Source organism: Zea mays, chromosome 3, assembly GCF_902167145.1.
Source record: "Zea mays cultivar B73 chromosome 3, Zm-B73-REFERENCE-NAM-5.0, whole genome shotgun sequence".
Taxonomy (NCBI): Eukaryota; Viridiplantae; Streptophyta; class Magnoliopsida; order Poales; family Poaceae; genus Zea; species Zea mays.
Genome location: NC_050098.1, coordinates 163757374 through 163780299, shown reverse-complemented (window position 1 = coordinate 163780299; position 22926 = coordinate 163757374). Strand labels below are relative to the sequence as shown.

General features: G+C 46.5%; 3 protein-coding genes and 1 pseudogene across 7 annotated transcripts; 1 reads left to right on the top strand and 3 right to left on the bottom strand.

Moving 5' to 3' along the window:
* Positions 1-217: 217 nt before the first annotated feature.
* On the top strand, positions 218-7574 carry LOC103650852 (leucine-rich repeat receptor protein kinase MSP1). Of its 5 annotated transcripts, none has more exons than XM_008676446.3 (4): positions 255-503; positions 1723-1807; positions 2889-3013; positions 3427-7574. In XM_008676446.3, exon 4 carries the CDS (start codon positions 3449-3451, stop codon positions 7328-7330), a length of 3882 nt encoding a protein of 1293 aa, XP_008674668.1. In that variant the 5' UTR covers positions 255-503; positions 1723-1807; positions 2889-3013; positions 3427-3448; the 3' UTR covers positions 7331-7574. The 5 variants fall into 5 exon arrangements, with proteins under 5 accessions (XP_008674666.1, XP_008674668.1, XP_023157788.1 ...); XM_023302020.2 differs by lacking the exon at positions 255-503 and adding an exon at positions 543-865; XM_008676444.3 differs by lacking the exon at positions 2889-3013 and having other exon boundaries at positions 218-503.
* A 4948-nt stretch (positions 7575-12522) lies between these two features.
* LOC100285421 (Wiscott-Aldrich syndrome, C-terminal) lies at positions 12523-13901 on the bottom strand. The gene is made up of 2 exons (NM_001158314.2): positions 13260-13901; positions 12523-13168 (listed from the first exon to the last, which is right to left on the bottom strand). Exons 1-2 carry the CDS (start codon positions 13408-13410, stop codon positions 12753-12755), a joined length of 567 nt encoding a protein of 188 aa, NP_001151786.2. The 5' UTR covers positions 13411-13901; the 3' UTR covers positions 12523-12752.
* A 5402-nt stretch (positions 13902-19303) lies between these two features.
* Positions 19304-19893, bottom strand: LOC103652330 (neural Wiskott-Aldrich syndrome protein-like; annotated as a pseudogene).
* An 819-nt stretch (positions 19894-20712) lies between these two features.
* On the bottom strand, positions 20713-22034 carry LOC100381751 (putative RING zinc finger domain superfamily protein). The gene has a single exon (NM_001174554.1). It carries the CDS (start codon positions 21876-21878, stop codon positions 20958-20960), a length of 921 nt encoding a protein of 306 aa, NP_001168025.1. The 5' UTR covers positions 21879-22034; the 3' UTR covers positions 20713-20957.
* Between the last annotated feature and the right edge of the window lie 892 nt (positions 22035-22926).

Genomic DNA, 22926 nt, shown 5'->3' with positions numbered 1-22926 from the left:
CTAAGATACTATTTCCACGTAAACATGACTAATCATTAGGAAGAAAACAAAACATTTTAAACTAAAGCTAACAGCTGTGTTGTGTTGTGATCTTTAGCAGCTGTGTCGTACGGCACTGGAAACGGAAAAGACTAGCAGCTGACCGAGATGACGCAACGCACGACCCCACGGGCCGTGGGCCGTGGCTTTTACCGGCCGGAAAGGAAGGCGCTTTAGCACAAACGGACGAACTCGAAGGCAGGAGCCCCCACGGAAAGGCAACCGAGAAGCCGAGAAAACCTCAAAACCCCGCCGCGGCCGTTTCCTCCCATTTCCTGCTGCCCAACACAACACCGCCTCCCTCCCATCGTCGCCCCTCGCGCACGGCCACCACCAGTTCGTGCGTGAACTCCGCGTCCCCTCTCGGCTCTCGCCGCTCACGCGTTCCTCGTGCCCGCGCCACACACCGCGGGGGCACGGCACTGCCGAGACCGGCATTGTGGAGCGCCCGCGACCCCGGCGAGGTAAAACCATGATGCTCCCGCAGTCCCGCTTGGTGTGTACCGCCCTCCCGTTGTTCTGGACAGGGTTTGAGAGGGGCAGATGCGCCGCGGTGCCCGCAGTAGATGCCGCGGTGTCGGTTCGGTGTTGCCTTGCGTTGCTCGTGCTTGTGGCGCTTCTGCTGCTGCTGAGTTCTCCCGCTTCTTCGCGGCCTTTCCCCTTGTCGGTGCGCTCCGTGCACTGGATTGGTTCGGTGCACTGGTTCTGTGGGTGGTTCATGGCCCCGGCAACCACGGGGTGCCGGTGGTACCATGGCAGGGCGTGAAATTCTGCCGTTCTAGTCGTTCGTGGTGTGGCGGTGGCGCCGCCTTCGGGCTTCATCCGGGTAAATAATCGTGGGAAAGCACAAGGGTTCAGTTCGCATGAGTTGGGCACTTGGGCGCTGTTTCGAGTTTTTGGTTTCCGATGATTCTGTTCTTCGCGGGTCTCAATTTTTTTTTTCGTTTAATCGCTTGCCTTTTTCCTCGGAGAAAAGGCGTTCCATTTCGCTCCTCCAAGTCCCCACCCCCATTTCGCTCCCCGTGCCGTGGCTTCAATTCCTTCGTGCCGTCTCGGGCTACGTGCTAGTAGTTGCGCTGGTTGTTTTTTAAGGAATGCTGCTATTGAATGCGACTAGAGCATTTATTTGGACTTGGTTGCTCAGCCACAGCCACACCGCCACACGGCCCGATAAACAAATCACAACCCAAATGATGGCCCAAGTCCCAGGTGGAGAAGAAAAGAAACATCCCCAGGAACCAGCAGCTTCTGCTGTATCGGGTCACGGGCGTACTGATCTGCTGCGAGATCAACAATTCAGTAAACCTCCTGGGATCAAGACAGGAAATCCTGATCTGCTACAGTGCTTGTACTACTAAGTACTAATAGTACCCTAGAGCCTTAGATTTAATTGATATGGTTCATCTGTTGTATTTGTTTGGCAACCTGTGAGAACAGGACGAGAAGAACCAATGGTTCCGATGGTAACTAAACTGAAGTTCCTTCTTTGCCTTTTATGCTTGTAGAACTGTTGGTGTGGTTGCTATTCGGCAAAATTTAACGCATCTGCAGTGTTTGGCAATGGCATGACAATATTTGCTATATATACCGCTTTATTAGTTTGGGCGGACACAATATACTCACTCCCGAGTTCCGACCAAGGCTAACCATCGAATTGACATGTTCACCTTTTTTTCCCTCCAGGATCTATATTGTTATACATTGCCGCTTTGATTGCTGATCTTCTTCTGCTGCCACTACTTGGATGGAGAATGCCATCAAGTTAAAGGTATTGACAATAGTTTCAGTTTCAGTTTAAGTTGCGGTTCTGTCGTTCAAATCTGTACATATAGTTAGGAATATGGCACTACACGCATGAAGTTCCCGGAACAACAAAAGTTTGGACACTTTGTATATGTAGCGGGTTCCTTTTAAGGCACTCCCCACTTGAAACAAAATTTAGCCCTAAATTTGTGTCGGAGCTAATGTAATTAAAATGATTAATAATATATTAACTGTCTAATTTACCTGCTAATGATGGTACCACTGGATTTTATTTTAAGGTCCTCATCAACAAAAGGAAACTCTTCCGGTTTTTTTGATAGATTTTGTCCTTGAATTCCTCTGGCTTCCTTCCCTACTCCAAATCAGGAGATAGCAATGTAATATAATCTCCCATCCTTTCTCGCAAATGATGCTGCAACGTTGCATGCATAAGCAGCATGTCATCAGGACTAGAATGCTTTTTCATACCAATGCTCTGAAACTAGACAGGTACCTGCCAATTTTATCGAGTTTATTTCCAGCAACGCACTTTGATTAATTCGCCTTCTTGAAACAGTAGATAAGTTCTTTGCTATCTCTCAGGATACACATTGTTATTACTATCTCCTCTCCAAGTTTTACGTAAATAAAAACAACAAGCACTTAGTTCACATTCCAAAGCATTTCAGTCATTACAATGGCAGCAAACATGTGCTGGTACAAAACGACCCACAAGCACATAAGCTTTGTTTGGCAAGGTTACAGCTCTAAGCTCCACAACGCAGTTTTACGCCTGTTTTCATCCAAACACCATAATGTGCCTCAGCTCTATGTTCTGCCAAACATGCTGTACTCAACTACTAAATACAGGAATCAAAACTAGTAACTGATGTTTGAATAACTTGTGCACTTCCATTTTTTATGACCAACGCCTACGGCCTACCTCTGATCACATTTTTTATATCAGCTATCACCCCTATGTGAAACTGTCTTTCTTTAATTAGTTTCTCAAATGCCATCTAATTAACACTTTTAGCTCCGCCATTGCCATCCTGTCAGTTAGAACAGTAAACAATATGTGTTCTAAAATATTTCGTCACATCCAGATGTTGTATGGTGCATGTCACGATCACACCAATTGAATTAGAAGTATCTCATCTCTTGCTGATATGAATGGAAAGATTAGAAAGAATGTTGCATAAACGCTAGCATATGGACCGCTTTATACCAGGTACATGTGCAAATATTAGTTAACAGTTATGATTGTATTAGGCAACAAATAAACATTTTTTTTCATGCGTGCTGTCTTTCCAAAAGCATGATTAGTTTGGAGGCTGCTAGTTTGGGAGCACCTTAAATTTTTCCATGTGTAGTTCAGGGTTTAGCCATTAAACTAAAGTATGATTAATGGTCTCCTAGACATTTTAGTCTTTGTGCTTTTTAAAAAAATCAACAAAAAAAATCTTAATGTCCTGTTGGAGGCAGAGCCAAGTTTGGTTCAAAATATTTGAAACCAGATTGCCACTTTAATTGACTTCTTCTGTAGAACCGAGGAAAAACTATAGGACATCTTTTCTCCTGCAGCTTATGTTGATCCTGTGTGGTCCTTTTGCAGCTACTAACTTGACTATTTTCTTTGTGCAGGTTACAATTTGAACTGCTGGCAATGGGGCCTCATTGTTCCTTCATCTTGATCCTACTGCTATGCTTCACCCCCAGCTCTGCTTTGACTGGACATAATGATATAAATACATTGTTCAAACTGAGGGACATGGTCACTGAAGGGAAGGGATTTCTCCGTGACTGGTTTGATTCAGAAAAAGCCCCTTGCAGTTGGTCAGGTATAACTTGTGTGGAACATGCTGTAGTGGATATAGACTTGTCATCTGTGCCAATTTATGCCCCGTTCCCGTTATGTGTCGGGTCATTCCAATCACTGGCTCGTCTCAACTTCAGTGGTTGTGGGTTTTCTGGCGAGCTTCCGGATGCCTTGGGGAGCTTGCACAATCTTGAGTACCTTGATTTGAGCCATAACCAGCTTACAGGGGCCCTTCCTGTTTCATTGTATGGACTGAAGTCATTGAAAGAAGTAGTGCTTGACAATAATTTCTTTTCTGGTCAATTGAGCCCTGCTATTGCACAGCTTGAGTACCTCAAGAAGTTTTCTGTATCCTCAAATTCTATCTCTGGTGCCATTCCTCCAGAGTTGGGCAGTTTGCAGAATCTGGAGTTCCTGGACCTTCACATGAACGCACTTAACGGGTCGATACCATCAGCTTTGGGTAATCTGTCTCAGCTCTTGCACCTTGATGCTAGCCAGAATAATATCTGCGGCTCGATATTTCCAGGAATAACTGCAATGGCAAACCTAGTTACAGTTGATCTCTCTTCAAATGCTTTGGTGGGGCCACTACCTAGGGAGATTGGTCAGCTACGGAATGCTCAACTGATAATATTGGGACATAATGGTTTCAATGGAAGCATTCCAGAAGAGATCGGTGAACTAAAGCTGCTGGAAGAGCTCGATGTCCCTGGATGCAAGCTCACAGGCATCCCTTGGACAGTTGGTGATCTTAGAAGTTTGAGAAAGCTTGATATTTCAGGGAATGATTTCAATACTGAACTTCCGGCATCTATTGGCAAGCTGGGAAATCTGACTCGTCTATATGCAAGGAGTGCTGGGCTTACTGGGAATATTCCGAGAGAACTTGGTAACTGCAAGAAGCTTGTCTTTGTTGATCTCAATGGCAACTCCTTTTCTGGCCCTATACCTGGAGAACTTGCAGGTTTAGAAGCCATTGTCACATTAGATGTGCAAGGGAACAATCTATCTGGTCCCATTCCAGAGTGGATCCGGAATTGGACGAACCTTCGTTCAATATATCTGGCGCAGAACATGTTCGATGGACCCCTGCCAGTACTGCCATTGCAGCATCTAGTTATTTTTTCTGCAGAAACCAACATGCTATCAGGTTCTATTCCTGATGAGATCTGTCAGGCCAAATCACTGCAGTCACTCTTGTTGCACAACAACAATCTGACTGGGAATATCATGGAGGCATTTAAAGGGTGCAAGAACCTTACGGAACTTAACCTGCAAGGAAACCATCTTCATGGTGAGATACCACATTACTTGTCTGAGCTACCACTAGTAACAGTGGAATTGGCCCAAAACAACTTCACAGGAAAGCTGCCAGAGAAATTGTGGGAATCATCAACTATTCTGGAGATCACACTCAGCTACAATCAGCTTACTGGCCCTATACCTGAAAGCATCGGTAGACTCTCCAGTTTGCAGAGGCTACAGATCGACAGTAACTACTTAGAAGGGCCTATTCCGCGGTCAATCGGCTCTCTAAGGAATCTGACAAATCTCTCTCTATGGGGCAATAGGCTGTCTGGGAACATTCCACTTGAGCTCTTCAACTGCAGAAACCTTGTCACCTTGGATCTAAGTTCTAACAATTTGTCTGGCCACATCCCGAGTGCCATATCACACTTGACATTTCTCAACAGCTTGAACTTGTCCAATAACCAGCTGTCCAGTGCTATACCTGCTGAGATCTGTGTTGGATTTGGGAGTGCAGCTCACCCTGACTCAGAGTTTATCCAGCATCATGGTTTGCTTGATCTTTCATACAACAGATTGACTGGTCATATACCAGCAGCGATCAAGAATTGTGTTATGGTTACAGTCCTCAACCTCCAAGGAAATATGCTAAGTGGTGCCATTCCACCAGAGCTTTCAGAACTGCCTAATGTTACATCCATCTATCTTTCTCATAACACATTAGTTGGCCCCATACTTCCTTGGTCTGTACCGTCGGTTCAACTGCAGGGCCTTTTTCTCTCTAATAACCACTTAAGTGGCTCCATTCCTGCTGAGATAGGTCAAATACTTCCCAAAATCGAAAAGCTAGACTTATCCAGTAATGCACTTACTGGAACACTACCCGACTCTTTACTCTGCATCAATTACTTAACCTATCTGGATATCAGCAATAACAGCCTCTCTGGACAAATCCCATTGTCTTGTCCTAAAGAAAAAGAGGCATCGAGCTCCCTGATATTGTTCAATGGGAGCAGTAACCATTTCTCAGGGAACCTAGATGAGTCTATTTCAAACTTCACACAACTGTCTTTTCTTGATATCCACAACAACAGCCTCACTGGAAGTTTGCCCTTCTCACTTTCTGATCTCAGTTATTTAAACTATCTTGACCTCTCAAGCAATGACTTCAATGGCCCCGCCCCTTGTGGTATCTGCAATATAGTTGGCCTCACATTTGCCGACTTCTCTGGTAATCACATTGGCATGAGCGGCTTAGTGGATTGTGCTGCAGAAGGCTTTTGTACTGGAAAGGGTTTTGATCGGAAGGCACTTAATTCATCTGATAGAGTTCGAAGAGCAGCAATCATTTGTGTTAGTATACTCACTGTTGTCATTGTCTTAGTTTTTCTGGTGGTTTATCTGAAACGGAGGCTATTGAGAAGCAGACCCTTGGCTCTTGTACCTGTCAGCAAGGCCAAGGCTACCATTGAACCAACCTCAAGTGATGAGCTCCTAGGGAAGAAGTTTCGAGAACCCTTGAGTATCAATCTTGCAACATTTGAGCATGCACTTCTGAGGGTCACCGCAGATGATATCCAGAAAGCCACGGAGAATTTCAGTAAGGTGCACATTATTGGGGATGGTGGGTTTGGCACTGTCTACAGGGCAGCACTTCCTGAAGGTCGGAGAGTAGCGATCAAAAGGCTTCATGGTGGCCATCAGTTCCAAGGTGATCGTGAATTCCTGGCCGAAATGGAGACAATTGGAAAGGTGAAACATCCTAACCTTGTTCCTCTACTTGGCTACTGTGTATGTGGTGATGAAAGGTTCCTGATATACGAGTACATGGAAAATGGGAGCCTTGAGATGTGGCTCAGGAACCGGGCTGATGCCATCGAAACACTTGGATGGCCAGACCGCCTGAAGATATGTATTGGTTCTGCCCGCGGTCTTTCGTTCCTGCATCACGGTTTTGTGCCCCATATCATCCACCGTGACATGAAGTCAAGCAACATTCTATTGGACGAGAACTTTGAGCCAAGGGTCTCTGATTTTGGCCTTGCAAGGATAATCAGTGCATGCGAGACTCATGTCAGCACTGACATTGCTGGTACATTTGGCTACATACCTCCAGAGTATGCCCTGACAATGAAGTCCTCTACAAAAGGCGACGTCTACAGCTTTGGCGTTGTCATGCTTGAGCTGCTCACTGGACGGCCACCTACAGGGCAAGAGGAAGGGGAAGGGGGTGGAAACCTTGTAGGCTGGGTGCGATGGATGATGGCACATGGCAAGGAAGGTGAGCTGTTTGATCCTTGTTTGCCTGTCTCAAGCGTGTGGCGGGTACAGATGGCCCATGTGCTCGCCATTGCCCGAGACTGCACTGTGGACGAGCCATGGAAGAGGCCAACTATGCTGGAGGTGGTGAAGGGCCTCAAGATGGCCGAAACGATAGAATGTGGACCTCTGGTTGTGACAGTCACCAAGGACATGTAATGCTGACGGCATCAACGCTGATGTATGGAACTGGGTGTTCAGGGAATGTTGTTCTTGTGTCGATATAATAATGTAGGCTCCTTGTTGCTGTAGCTGTACTGGTGACTGTAATGAGAAACTAACGCTGCTCATGTTCAGGCTGTAGTTATTGATGTAACCTTTTCATCTGGACCCAAGCAAGCACTTATGATATGGCAGGGATCGTTTAAGCACAAAAGATGCAGTGACTAGGTTTAGCTCTTGAGATTTTGCATTCTACTACATTTTCTACTTTGTTGTTCTACTGCTCATGGTCCTCCCCAGATTCAACCCATGCCAGTTTGGCCTGATTACTCAGCTATCCTTGCTGTCTTAATGGGGCTATACCGCTATACTGCTGCTGTGTACGAATTTGTCTGCATTGATGCTGTCTCTAACCTTACACGCCTCCTTTATTAACGCCTCGTCAACCCTTTGTAGGTGAGCCCTAAACCTAAGCTAGTGTGTCAGCTTAAAAAGAACATGCAAATAAGTTATCATGCGGATTTTGCCAAAAACTAAATCATCTCTAGTTATCTAGATAGCCCAGTAAATCGCTGCAACACCTGTAATAATAAAATATTTAGTCTTTGACGGAACACCAAGAAGGCAATTGCCAAAGATGTGGTTAATAGACCTTGGAGTGCGTAATCCAAAACAATAGTGTATAAATCTCCAAATGAACTGCGCAAAATGGCAATTTATAAACAAATGTTGTATAGATTCATCTGAGTCATAGAACACACATTTTTTATTACCTTACCAATTACGCTTAATTAAGTTAGCTTTCGTTAGAACCACTCCTTTGATTAAATACCACATAAAGATCTTTATCTTGAGAGACACTTTTAGTTTCCATAGTAGTTTATGATAAAAACACATTTGCATTATTTAGAAAGAGCTCTATACATTGACTTAACAGAGAATTGACCGGATGTAGTTAAGTTCCATTTAAACACATCCTTCTCATCACAAAGTTTTATATGAGCAATTCTAGCGACCAATCTATGCCAAAGCACTAGATTTTCCCTAACTAGAGTTCTACGGAAAGAGATATTTAATGGAATCCTATAAAAACATCTGCTACTGTAGAACTTTTTTGCGCACTATATTATAAAGAGAAGGGTACTGAAGCATGAAAGGTTGGTTCACAAGCGAAGTATCTTGCCAAAATTTGATTTGATTACCATCCTTTAGGATAAAAGAACCTAGACTTAGGAAGGATTCTTTGACTTTCATTAGCGCCCCGACAAAAAATGTGAATTCCTTGGTTTCCTTGCAACTTTGGACAAAGTATCTTTTCTTAAATATTTTTGTAGAAGTAATCTTTGGCAAAGGCCATCCTCGTTAAATAATTTAAACAACCATTTACTAAGAAAACACTTATTCTATACATCTATATTCTGAATTCCTAACCCCCTTGCTCTTTAGGTTGGTTTAGGATATCCCATCTAACAAGTCTATATTTTTTCTTATGTTCATCCCCTTGCCAGAAGAATCTAGAACAATAGTAATCTATTTTTTCTAGGACACCCCTTGGGACTAAAAAAAGATAACATAAACATTACTACACTAGTCAGTACAAAATTAATCAATACAAGACGACCTCCAACTGTCATAAGCTTCCCTTTCCAACTACTAAGTTTCTTCTCGATCTTGGATTCAATGATTTTCCAATCATTATTGCTCAATTTTCAAAAATGCATAGGGATACCCAGATACCTAAAAGGGTAATTTCCTTTTTTACACCCGAACAATCGAACATAACTATCTTCCTCTTCTTTGGCATGGCCAAAACAGAAAATCTCGCTCTTGTGGTAATTTATCTTTAGTCCCGAGACCTCTTCGAAAGCTAACAATAAGAGCTTCAAGTTACCTGCTTTTGCCACATCATGATCTAAGAAAAGGAGAGTATCATCCACATATTGTAGTATGGACAAACCACCATCAATCAAATGCGGGATAAGCCCGTTGAATTGGTTTGGTCATTGACTTTAATTCCTACATGCCCATCTGTCATAATAAAATTAATCCAAGAACACCATTTACTAGAAAAACCTTTCACACGCAAGGTTTGTTGTACAAAGGGCCATTTGACCTTATCATACGTTTTCTCAAAATCGATTTTAAAAATCACTCCGCTCTTCTTCCTGCAATGCAACTCATGTATCGTCAAATGCAATACAATCACCCCCTCCATTATATTCCTCCCTAGAATAAAGGCGGTCTGAGTAGGGCCAATCAATTTGTCATCCACTCCAAAAATCCTATTTGTAAGTACTTTCATAAATATTTTGAAGCTTATATTTAGTAAGCAGATCGGTCTGTACTGCTGTATTGGTATTGTTAACGCCTCTTTGCATTTAGGAAGTAAAAACATGGTACCAAATTTCAAGTTGTATAAAGGAAGCACATCCTTATGAAATTTAGTAAATAAAGCCATCAAATCATACTTAATCAAGTTCCAAAAAAAACTTGATAGAATTCTGCTGGAAAACCGTCTGGACCCGAGGAAGATCACATTCCTAATCTCATCCTCTGAAAATATGGAAGTAAGAAAAGAATTCTCATCATCTAAAACCCGAGGGATGTCTTGTACCAGGCTCTCATCCAGAGTAACCTCTGATGTTTCAGCTGCCCCAAACAGTCCCTTATAATATATGATATGATATGCCCTTTAAGTTCAGCATCACCGTCAATTACGATCTCCATTTTTTAATTGATAAATTCTTGACTTCCTATGTTTTCCACTGGCTATCAAATGAAAGTACCTCGTATTCAAAGCCCCTTGTAACAGATCTTTCGTCTTTGCTCTTTGGTACCATTTTACATCCTCTTCTCTAAGTAATTCTGCCAATCAATTTCGTAAGTATTGCTTTAAGTCGAGTTCTTGACCCGATAAGCAAACTACTTCTGCTTTTTTTTATCTAGCTGATCCAGATTATTTAATATAGTCTTTTTCTCCTCCTTATATGTCCCACTTGTATTCTTTGCCCAGCCACGCAAAAATTTGCCTAAGTCTTCTTATTTTGGATTGCCACCTTGTACTCCATTGGAGTTTTACCTCCAGACTCATTCATCAAAACTTCTGTAACCAACTCATAGAATCCATCTGGTATATAACCACCCAATGCTGAACAGAACAGATGTGCTATGTGAAGCTATAACTTACTACTACTGCATTGTGCATCCGGTTGAATTGAAATATGGTTTCTAATTTGATTAGTACGCTAGACGGATGTGCTGTGAAGCTTAACTTGCTTGCGCTGTGCATCCAGTTGAATTGAAGGGCCGTCCTTCGCTTCATTCCCATTGTTGATGTTGAAGCTGGAGACTGACCGAGAGTCCCTTGCGAAGTACATGTGTGAAGGTGCAGAGCGCAGACCATTGTCACTCTCCACCCAGCCATCATCGCGCGAGCTTGCTTGGCCGGCTGGGTACGGGTATTTTTGCGGTATGGACAGATGCACGTAGGTAAATGATCTAAAAATAGCTTGTTTTATATCCGCTAATATATCACGCGTCATCCGCTTGCAATTAATAAAGTCAACGCATGAGGTAATTCAGGTTAAGACGGTGCAGGTAATTCAGGATAAGATGGTACCAATAACCAATAAGACGGTCAGAATCTCACAGATGAAAGAACTGCCGAGACACAGGTGTGTTCCGGTTGGAATAGAATCCAAAAACCATCCATGTGCGCATCGCGAAACAGGCGGCGCGCGGCGGGCAAGACAAAAGCGAGTAGCCAACAAGCGCCCGTGCCCGTGGCCACGACACGGTATTTTTCTCCGGAACAGGAACCGATGCCGCGGCTCGTGACGTGCATGAGACAAGAGTGCAGCCGCAGCAGCAGCTGGGGCTAAGACTGAGAGCCACAGGCTGCCGAGTTCTGCTGAACCCGACACACACGGACACTGTGTTCCTCTGGAGTCTCTAGACCCAACCCGACGGGATCGTTATCTTCATATCACACCACTTTTGCCTCGGCAGAACCGTGTCATCGGAGACGACGGGCGGACCGGCGGACGGATCACGTAGCGCCCTGCCCCTGGTCTTAATGAATGGCGCACGGAACTATAACAGCAGCGCTCGTATCGTATGGCGCAGGCCTGATGCATGATTCGGATCGTATCGGCAGGACAGCAGGGATAGAGACGCGACATGGGACGGGACACGGGAGGGAGACGCAGGCGCCGTCAGTGCCCGTGGCAGTCACGCAGCAGCGCGGACGGCGGCTCGTCCGACCCGGCGATGGTTATTGCCGTCACGGGCACCCGGCAACGACACCAAAAGTACAGCGACGCTCGCGTGGGACGGGACATGGACACGGACACGTACGCACGGCGGCCACGAATTGAAGCCGAACACAATGTACCCGCTCTCTAGACTGATCACTGGCAGTGGCAGGGCAGATTGCTCGCTTCCTCGGATCCTGCACGCACGCTACAGTACACTGGCGGATCACACATCCGACGGGAGACAAACGGGAATATTGAACGAGAGCCAGGCGTACAATCGGTCCCAGTGGCCAAACGACTACGCTACTGAACCTGCGTGTGCCGACAGCCATGAACGTTTCCGTTTCCGTTTCCGTGGAGCAGGACAGGCAGGCAGGGAATAATGATTCCTGGTGAGCAAAAATAATAAAAATAAAATAAAAGGAAGCCATTGTTGGCTGGCAACACCACCGCGACACGAGCCTGCAGACAGACGTACGTCACCCATAAACGGCGTGCGAGGATCCAGGCGACCCTAACTGCAAGCCCATCACCATCGCGACACGACCGCACTACACCCCCTGTCCGGCTTGCCTCCGGAACCCGTGATCGCGGAACAACGCACGCGATCACGGGACCCCGCGTGGACTGGAGGGCGCAAACGGCCGTCGAGATTGGGCATGCGCGCCAGGAGCCGGCGACACAACAGTACATTTCACAGGCAAGGCGAGCAAGCAAGAGGACAGATAAACCAAAAAAAAAGAGAGAGAGAGAGAAGGCGGTGGCATGGAGCAGCGTGTAACAATTAAGATTTTGTAACGGCAGTAAAAGTGACACAAGTAGCAGGCGAACAAGGAGAACCCCGCCCCCCTCGTTGAAAAATGGCTACGTACAGCGCACCGCAGTTCCGCAGCGATGGCGCCAAAGCACAAGCAAACGAAGCACGCACCAACTCCGACGACCAGCACGGACGGACGGACGGACGGGAGGTAGAGGACAGGCGGACAGCGCCGCCAGGCGCTCGCGCCGTCCGTCCGTCCGCCCGCCGGCCCCCACCCTTCTTTTTCTCTCCACTCCACATGGGAGACACAGTGGGGCGGCAGAAACGGACGACGGCCTGTGACTGACGCCTGCTGTCTGAGTCTGACTGACGACGACGACCCCCACCAACTCTCTGCCTCACGCTAGCTGTGACGCCGGTGGGCAGCCCCGCCTCCGCCTCCGCCGGCCTGGGCGGCCATGGCGAGCTCGAACTGCTGCATGGACAGCGCCGGCAGGGGCAGCGGGTACTGCTCCTGCTCCTTGGGCGCCGCGGCGGCGGGCGCGGACGACGACGACGAGGCCGGTGGAGGCGGCGCGGCGCGGTTCCAGGAGCGGAGGCTGCTGGTGGTGCTGGTGCTGCCGTCCCATCCGATGTGGGCCACGTGCTTCACGTCCGTGGGGAGCCCGATCACCATCTCCCGCTCCTCCTCCTCCTCCTCGTCCTCGTACACCGCGAAGATCTGGGACAGGTTCTTGAAACCGCGCAGGAGCCGCGCCACCAGCGACTCCCCCTTGCCCCCCGCCGACGCGCCGCCTGGCACCGCCCCTGTTTCAGCCCCTGCCAGCCACAACTCTCTTCGGTAACTGTCGCCACTCGTCGAAAGAAACAGAACACAACATAAGCGACTGCGGGGTGCGCGCGCGCGCACCTTGCGGGTGGGGCTTCTTGCCGTTGCCGGCGTGGCGCGCGGTGTCGACAACGTCGACGCTGGAGTGGGAGCGGCAGCCGGAGGAGGAGAAGGAGGGGATGGCGATGAACCGCCGCTGCGCCGGCGCCGGCGACGGCTGCTCCCTGCTCATGGCGCTGCTGATTCCACGGCGAGGAGCCTCGGCAGCTGAGCCGAAACCGAACCGAAGCGACGACGCGAGGGCCGGCCGGGTCCGCGCCCGGCGCTGGCTCTTGTTGACTTGCTGGTGGAGCAAGCAGAGCAGATAGCAGGGCAGGTGGCGAGGCTCTTTACTCCAGCGTAAAGGACGCGTTTTAGGTCCGCACGCGCGCACGCAGACGCAGCACTGCAGCAGGGAGTAGGCACTAGTGTCCCCGTCGTCCGGCCATACAGCACACACACACGCACCGCTCTCGTCGGGTGCAGTGCAGGGAGGAAGAAAGGCCAGCCGGTGAGCCGGAGACGGTGGATTGGGGATTGGGATACTATAGGCGTATCAGTGGTGGTGCCACTGCCACTACCACTCTACCATGGCATACACTACCCCTAGCGCTAGCACTACTATATTGATATGGCCACGGCGTGCCAGAGGCCACTCCGCCCTGCCTCTGCTCGACTGCTGTGATGTGCGGAGTCGTTTTGCGGGCGGGTTGGGTTGGTTGGTGTTGGGTTTGGTACCTCCACCCGAACCCCAACGCCTTTCGGCTTGCGGCCAGCGGGGATCGCGGCAGACACGCGGACGGATGCACGGCCTGACGGACGGGGTTGGGTTGGGTTGGGTTGGACCAGCGTGGGTGTCCGTGCGCCCTAACTTGCACCCTCTCCTCTGTCTCCGGCAGTACCCGCTCCGTGCCTGCCGCCGACGCCGTGGATACTGGATAGGATAGGCATCAGCCGGCCGGCCGGCCGGCCTTCCGAAGCCTGCGGCGGTCGTCAAAGTGGACTACGCAGCGTGAACGCTTGTGCCGACGAGGTGCCTGCGTGCGTGATGCGTCGTACCGTGCGATCATGTGTTCGTGAACCAGCGCCAGCCGGCATCTGCAGGCTGCACGGGGATGGATTTCGCGCATCAGCCTCAGGGACCATACTGTACGCTCGTATACTGCGTTGGAAAAATCCGAAACCTGAATGCCATCATTTTAGGCCTGTTTGGGAACAAAGTTTTTGAAAACCACAGTTTTTGAAATACTACAGTATACTTTAGTCATGACAATACCGCAGTTTACAATACTACAATTTTGGAAACTGAGGTCTAGACCTAAGTTTAGAATACCTTAAAACAACTATAGTATTTGCAATACTTCAGTTTTGAAAACAGAGATTTTAGCTAGCTTGTCAAACATCATTCTGTATATAATACTGCAGTATTTGAGAATACTACAGTATTCTTCCAAAACTGTGAAAAAACTTCACTCCCAAACACCCCCTTCTCCTTTTTTTTAGCCTAGCAAAAAGACACAAGAAAAACCCTATCGACGTTAGTAATAGAAAACGATGATCCGAACTTTACATGTCTATTATAGTTTATCCTTTACATAAAATCCCAACTCTACAGTTTATTTTACGATTAATTATAACATACACAATATATGTTAGTATTGGCAATAATATGACAATGTCTTATTACCCATCAGCTTAAAATATTTTTTCCTCCCAATTTAAAGCATAAAATATTTATACACAAATCTACAGCAACTTTATTTTTCATCTATCCAGTACTGCTACGGTTGGACATTGAGCTCCATGATATATATATTGCTAATCTCTAATTAAAGCTGGCAAGCAGTTGGTTTTCACCAGCAATGATTATGACATGGATCTCTCTCGATTTTTAGTATATCAGTCTTTATCAGAGATTGCAGAAATATATTTATTTTCTTTAATTCGACAAGGATAAGTTGCCGCCGATATAATGGAAAACGTCTCTCGTTTTTTTTCACATATCCGCCTTTTATCACGTACTAGAAAAAGAAAGTGCCCTATCGGGCGCTGTATCAGACATATTGAGATAAGGAGATATAACATATACAGTACGAAAATAAGCGACAAATTCATACATACGAATTTAGCATTAGCATGTTGGACCTGGACACTACGAAATCAATTACATATTTTGGTGATCAAAAGACGTCAGCTATCCAAGTAACTAAACAACACAATTTGCGGCTAGAAAATTCTAAGAACCATATTAACCTACAGTGGGCTTCATCAGAGCAGCCACTGCACGTGGGAACTGCAGTAAGATATTTACATGCAGAGATCAAGTTGTGTTGGCTAGCACGAGAAGGGAGGAAGGTCCACAGTCATGGTTAGAAGCAGAGATCAAGTTGTGTTGGCTAGCACGAGAAGAGATCAAGTTGCGTTGGCTCGCTAGCATCTCATAGAATTAGAGCGCCATGGTCCAATGGTGACCTGTAAAGACACATTAGTGTGAGACTGTCAAAACATGTACTGAGCAAAAGGTTTCTTAAACATCGCTTAAAACATGTAGCGAGAACTGGACTGGACTTATGAAGAAGGAATTCAAACGTTGAAGGTACAGACTTGCATATGTTCACCGCATTGTAAGGTCCTACCTAACGAAAATTTAAAACATGTTAATATCATTCTCAATCCTAATCGTTTCACTCAAAGGTGCTTGTGTCGACGCATAAATCTGATCGCATCAAAGGGGTTTTCAAATTATTCTATTATTAAGAGTACCGAGATAGCAGCGACTGTAAAACTCTAATGACTATTTTCCTTGTCTAATGAAACTGACCAACGGATCATGTTCAAGACACTCATGTTTGAAACCACAACATAGGATGGTGAGTCCAATTGAACGGCTGTTGGATAGACAGAATCGAAGACGCAAGAGCACTCAAGGCCTGATGTCTCTTGCATGCAGCTTTGGCGAAGCTGACTATCTTACATAGATGAAACTGTTAGTCTGCTAACCATGTTCAAATTGTTATTACCAATTAACAATGAGTAGCAGCTAAATGTCTTGAGACAAATGCTTTATTCCATGCACAGCAATCAAGATTCCATCCCAAAACTGAGAAGATATTCAGTGGGACTGGATTTTTTTTCTATTATATGCGCTCATGTTAGATGACACATGAGAGGTGTCCATCAGTCTGTCAGCTCTAATTTTGGAAGGCAATCTCATTAATGTTCAAATGCCCAACTATCTGGTTTAGTTGTTCTTTTGTCCCCCAACAAATGCATTTCATTGGCCTATCTCTGAAATGTGGCATAAACAAATGGAACGATAAAAACATATGTGCTTCATGAGACTATAGAACTACTTTGAAGATGTCATTTCAAGATTGCAGCTATAAGTATCTATAGGAAACAAATTCTTAGGAAAAAGATAATTAGTTTCTAAATCTAGGATGTTTTCCTACCAACCGTATTGGGTTCATTAACACCTGATGAAACCATACCCTATCTAGGTTTGTGATCACTGATCGCTAGCAGAATATGAAAACGGGATTTCAGGCACATGATTGTTAATTTCTGGGAAATGAATGTTCCCTAAATCTGCATGTATAGACCATGTATCAACATTGTCCAAGTTTATTTAATTTATGACGTGTCCCTCAACTTCAACATCATGCAGACATCTAGTGCTTACATGAAAACAATACCATGAGAGATGTGACAATGGTTAAACCTCTAGAAAGAGCACCACAAGAAGTAGCAAGCACAATCCACACATCATACACTGTGGTTAATAATGTGTCCATTCCAATGCTAGGTAGAACTCAAGAACAAAGGCAACCCAATTGAGTCTAACTTCACTGGTTGGCAAAACACATTAGGCAATTCAAGAATCACAAAACAAAATGTACCTACATGTGATAAAACAGGAACTCATAAATTCATAAGGTACGACGAGCAAACCAGACTAAGGATAGTGGACTATTTCATCAACGGTATTAACTGGAAGCAACAAAAGATGAGGAAGACAGTCTGTTGCACTTACATTTTCTTTATTAGTGATATTCATGTTCTCCTCCCGCCTTTCATACTCTGATATAGCATTCAGATGTGCCGCATGCTCCCTCTTCAATATCTCCTCTCTCCACGTCATCACTTGACCGAGTCCTTAAAAGTTTGTTACCCATTCTTTCTTTTCAATCAAAAGGAGTCTCATACTGTACTGATATCCATGCAACTGCACATGTGGGATGAATACACAAATAAATAACTGTTGTTAAATAATAATTAAGATAATGAATGGAAGCCAATAAACCAGAGATCTAAAGTGCCCTGGTAACATGATCTATTTGAAAAATTCGAATAATGAAAATACCAAATAACATGATCTTACATTATCTTACTTTCTCAACAAATTTCCGTCCACACTTGAATTCAGCGTTAGGAATATTCTTTTCTCTGATCTGGTAGAGATTTCACCTCTATATAGATATTCTCGAACCATATATCCTCTAGAAAGAGTTCATTAAAACCTATTTATTCTGAATTTTAAAAAAATGGAATCTAGTAATAAAGGAGAATATGCATTTCATAATTTTCTACTTATAATGATCCTACACCATCATTTTACTACTTCACAACCGAATTTTATCGCACGCCAAACAGACTGATGCCTAGCAATTCTTGTCCAACAATGGCCTACAAGGCTACAAGGCCATTGATGTTGCTGGAAACACCCTGTCCAGTAGGGTATAAACACCTTTAGCAAGTAGAAATGCACACCGACAAATGTCTATAATCATGCTGTTAAATAAAAGCATCACAAATGTCTTCAGTTTTAAAACCTTGAGTGTAAGCAAAAAATGAAAAAGGATAGTTGAAACAAGATTTAACCAGTTAATTTATAGAAAAACACTCAGATTTCAAGAAAAAGATACTTGATTGGGTTTATCCATGCTGATTATATTGTGAATGACAACAAACTCTACATAAGACAAACTTAATAATTAGTGGCACAAAATAGAATAAACTACTTTGATCAATTTACCTTGTGTTGTTATATTTTTTTGAGTAATTCAAAGTTCCAATCTTGTTTAGAAAATTTCAACTCGGTTTGAACACCCACCATGAGGCTTAGTGATATAGAGATTGGTATCTTAATATGGAACATAAAAATTATCTGAGTAGGTAACACCTGAAAGGAGGCTAGCAGGAGTAGATCGAGGGTAAAAAATCGCTGAAAAACAAAGGAAGCTGCAATTCAAGTACCTATTAAGGACAGATGATAAACAACTTAGAGAAGATTACATGTATATTTATAGGATGAAGCAGGAATACGGTTTTCATAGGAACGAACTATCATAAAAAGTGGTTTATACTTTACAGCTCATCGTCTGGTTTCTGTTTCTTCTCTTCCGACTTATTTTCTTGTTTCTGTTGTTGCTCTTGTTGGGCCTTCCTTTGTTTCTTTTCTAGCTTCTCTGCCAACCCACTCAATTGCCTACCCTCTGTACATAGGAAGATGTATATGCTCATGAAAGAGGGAAAAATAAGCATTAAAATTATATGTAAAGAACACGATACACTCTAACAACAAAACCAAATAGCAGAAAAGCACCTTGTACTCCAATGCATTTATTCCCTTCCACACAAAATCAAACAAAAATTTTAAATTCTCTGGACTTGGAGCGACGACAAATATATTTGAATACCTAAGAAGTCAAAAAAAATGCACTAAGAAGAATTGCACACTCTAACTAAATATTAACTTCCCTTAGGTTGAGCTCTACCCAGTTGCTACAACTCCAGCAATGGCAAGACCAAGGCATGCTGATTTACCACATCCACGAGCAGGAAGCAGATCAATCTTACTTCGCAGGGACTTCTCAGGAACTAAGGGAAACAATAGTTATGCAATTATCCATTATTTACCAAACCAAAAAAAAATCTACCAAGATATTACACAGCGCTATGGCGGGGAGCCACAGTAACGCTATGGCGGGGTCAGCCTTACAGAAAAGGAAGAAATAGAGTGACTATTGAACTTAAACTACATATAGAACACTTCGACTTCAAGAAAGCACCTGAACCAAGTAGATCTATGTACCCTGCTCTAGCTGGAGCAGCACATCTCTTGCAAGAATCGAATAGGCAAAAGGAGTGAAGAGTGTAGATCCGGACCTGACTTCCAGGTTGCCGGTGATGTTCCGAAAGAGCTGAAGTCCGCATATGCCCATAGCAACACCCATCGTCACGAACAGCGGGTACACCTGCGCAGCACCAACCAAACCACCATCACACATATCAGAGAGAGAGAGAGAGGAAGTGTGTGCGTGAGGAACTCGCCTTGGGTTGGACCCAATGGGTGGCCATCAGTCTGAGACGCGGCCGCGGTGACGAAGGATGGGGAGAGTGGAGATGCGACGTCGGAGGAGGGGGAGCCGCTATCGCCTCCGCAGCCTCGCGCACCGTCGCCGGCCCCCGATCCGCCGCCGCGGAGGTCAGGGGCCTAGGTCTCATTGGGCGATGAGGCGGGACCGGAGGGGGGAAGGAACATGAGCACCGGAGGGGGAGAAGGAACATGGGCGAGCGACTCACGACGACGGCTCTCGGAAGGCTGGGAGGGATAGCGTGGGGGAGAGAAGTTCGAGGGGAGAGGGGTGCACACCTGTGGTATGGGTATGGCCATGGCTGGAGGTTTCACGTCCGTTGAAAGCCAAGTTTCGCGTCCGCGTGAGTCAGACCAGAGAGGACGAGCGTGTGGCCATCGGTAGCACACGTGTCGCGCGACGAATAGCGAGTACGCCGCCAAACGCGGACAGGCGTCTAAAAGGGGATCAGGTTTTAATAACTTAGATTAGATTGCATAGACATATTTATTTAGACTGGGTTGTAACACCTAAATTTTAATATGAGAGTTAAGTAGGAAGGTCTTCAAGTTTTTTTATGTGTGAATTAGTTTTATATTTTCAGATTATTTTATGCCAGTCTATTGTATATTTTTAATAAAATATATAAAATAAAATATTTTTGTACCTCTTTTTTTGTAAGACGCTGATTTAAGGTACCGTTGTAGTGGAAAATGCTATAATCAAATGCAGAGTGAGCAGTATTGTCTAGTGAAATGATAGGCTGCCATATCCGTGGGCTTGCCCTCCACGGGATGGGCCGGAAAACAAGACGGGTCAGCCCGCGAAATGCGAAGGGCCGGAAACAAAAGGGGCCGAGATGATCATGCCTGCAAACTGCACCATGCATGTTTCCGTTATCGTTAGATCAGACGGTGAGAAGAATAATTCTGATAGTTCAGTTTCAACTTCCAGCTAAGAAAAATGAGAAGTGGGGTACAATCATACAGGGCTCCTATGAGCCTCAGCTAAACAAAAGATGCTCCGGTTAGTTGGATGCAGAAGCAGGAGTTCTTCTGAATCTTATCTTGGTTCTGGTTGGTCAACCTAACAACCACTCTGAAATACTGTACTAATACGGAAATACACACACATTGCGTAGATACTATACCATTTTATTGCAACGTACGGTAGCATACGTACTTGAACGATCAATGACATCCCCAAAAAGAAAATCTAGCAAACAACAGAGTTTTGGTGCTGGGTAGCTCGAAATCGAATTCGTCTACGAGAGGTTCAGTTTCACTGATTCCGGAGTGTCGCATCGGCCACTCACATCCTCGTCTAGGATATGAAGCGGAAGCAAGCTAGACGATGGTGATCGACGGCAAGCTCGATCGATCCGTCAGAAGATGTCGAGGATCTCCTGGATGAAGCCGTTGCAGAGCGGGCAGTTGCCGCGGCTGACCCAGAGCTCGCGGGAGCAGAGGCGGCAGAAGGTGTGGCCGCAGGGGATGAAGGCCGCGCCCTTGTGCCGCACCATGCACACGCAGCACACGTGCACCATCTCCTCCTCCCGGCCCTCGCCGTCGTCCTCGTCGTCGTCGCCCTCGCCTTTCTTGCGCGCGCCGCCACCGCCGCCGCTCTCCTCCTCGTCCTCGTCGTCGTCCCACTGGCTGTCCGTCTGCTCCAGCAGCGCCATCAGCGACATCTGCGCCGCGGGCGCCTCCTCCTTCTCATCCTCCTCGTCGCCCTCGTCGTCGTCGTCCTCGCCCTCGTCGTCCTCTTCCTCGCCCCCGTCGTCGGCGTCGGCGTCGTGGCGTCGCTCGTCGACGTCGCGGAAGTCGTACGTCGCGGGGCGCCTGGAGCTGGAGCGGGACGAGGCGGGGCCGAGGCGGGTGGACGCGACGCGCGAGAACGTGGGCGTCGCGCGGAGTGACGGCGCGCGCAGAGAGGGCGCGCGGGAGAAGGTGCGGGAGAACGCCGCCGCCGCCTCGCCGGGGTTGTAGTTGTACCTGTTGCTGAGATTGCCGCTGTTGGTCGGGGCGTGCGCCGCGGCAGCGCCGGGCTTATTAGGCGGCGTCTGCCAGGCGCCCGCCGCGCGCCGGAGCCGGAGCCGGTCCCGCAGCGGCTTCCAGCCGCTCGTCCTGCCGGCGCGGGGCCCCTGCGCGTCCACAGCCGAGGGGCTATCTTCGTCGTGGAGGATCCCGCCGACGTCGGCGTCTTGGGGGATCTTGAGGAAGTCGCGGATGGCCGGGTCGGGCGTGGACGACAGCTGCTCGGACAGCGTCATGGTCCGCCGCATCTCCGGCCGCCCGCCGTCCATCTCTCTGGGCCGCCGCAGCAGGTAGGTGCGTGCGTGCGTGCCTGGCTGGCTGGCGTCGGGGTTGGAGGTCGGGTCGTGATAAGGTGGCGGCAGATGCGGGGCGGTGGCGTCTTATGGGCGGGTTGGATCCCGCGCGGGGAAGGGGGAGGAGAGGCGTTGGACACGGGGCAGCTTGGAGCGGGTCTCGCGGGCTTTTTAAACTGCTGGCGTAGGAGTATACAATTACCGCAACGTGCGGACAGTTGGGCCCAAACTCCCGAGGTTACAATGCATGCGTAATCACCGGCCTTCCTATTTATGTTTCTGGGTGGATTCTTTCTTTATAGTAGGAGGGAGTTTCACGTCCCATGCTCTTTCAATTTTAGAGCCATGCTATTTGTAGCACGCAATTTTAGGTGCCGAAAAATGAGAATTTTTTTTGTTTCCATGGTGTCCATATACAAACATAAGAAACGATTAAAAATATTAGCGAGCTATCAATAGTACTTGATTGCCTTGTTTTGTTTTTTATCTCTGTCGGCATAGTTTTGCTAGTGCTTGGTCTTCTTAAAAAAAATGGTAAAACTAGGGGGGAAACATATGTTCTGCTGGTTTCAGCTTCTAAGTAAAAATCACTTTTGGTTTCACCGGTTTCGCTTTCAGAAGCCATTACACGCTTGGTAGGTAGCGTTGATTAATCCAATCGAGAAGCCTAAATAAATGCCCTCTGGCCTCTGCTTTAGCAGTTATGTACGGCCATGTCATGTATCTCGCGTACATCAACCGCTCGCTTTGTGATTCTGATTTTCCTTTCCCCCATCTTAACACTTGTGCTGTTGCAGTTAACTTTTTCTTGTTGCTACGAGCCTACGACGCCTGTCGAAGTTTTGGTCCATTTTGAAAGAACGAAAAAAAAACAGTGGAAATTGTGAGGAGGATCTTGGTCCACCCCCTCCTTCCCTCTCCGCCCCTGTTTGTGAACACTGCCTCTACAAGTAGCATCATCAACAAAGTAGTAGCACGATGCACCTGCGCTTGAACCCTGTTCTCCACACGCTTCGCCTCGTAC

Coding starts and splice junctions, on each gene's coding strand:
- LOC103650852 (XM_008676444.3), top strand. CDS start 3,449: ATGGGGCCTCATTGTTCCTTCATCTTGATCCTACTGCTATGCTTCACC.
- LOC100381751 (NM_001174554.1), bottom strand. CDS start 21,878: ATGGACGGCGGGCGGCCGGAGATGCGGCGGACCATGACGCTGTCCGAG.
- LOC100285421 (NM_001158314.2), bottom strand. CDS start 13,410: ATGAGCAGGGAGCAGCCGTCGCCGGCGCCGGCGCAGCGGCGGTTCATC. Junction 13,169..13,259: donor CAAGAAGCCCCACCCGCAAG/GTGCGCGCGCGC, acceptor TGTGGCTGGCAG/GGGCTGAAACAGGGGCGGTG.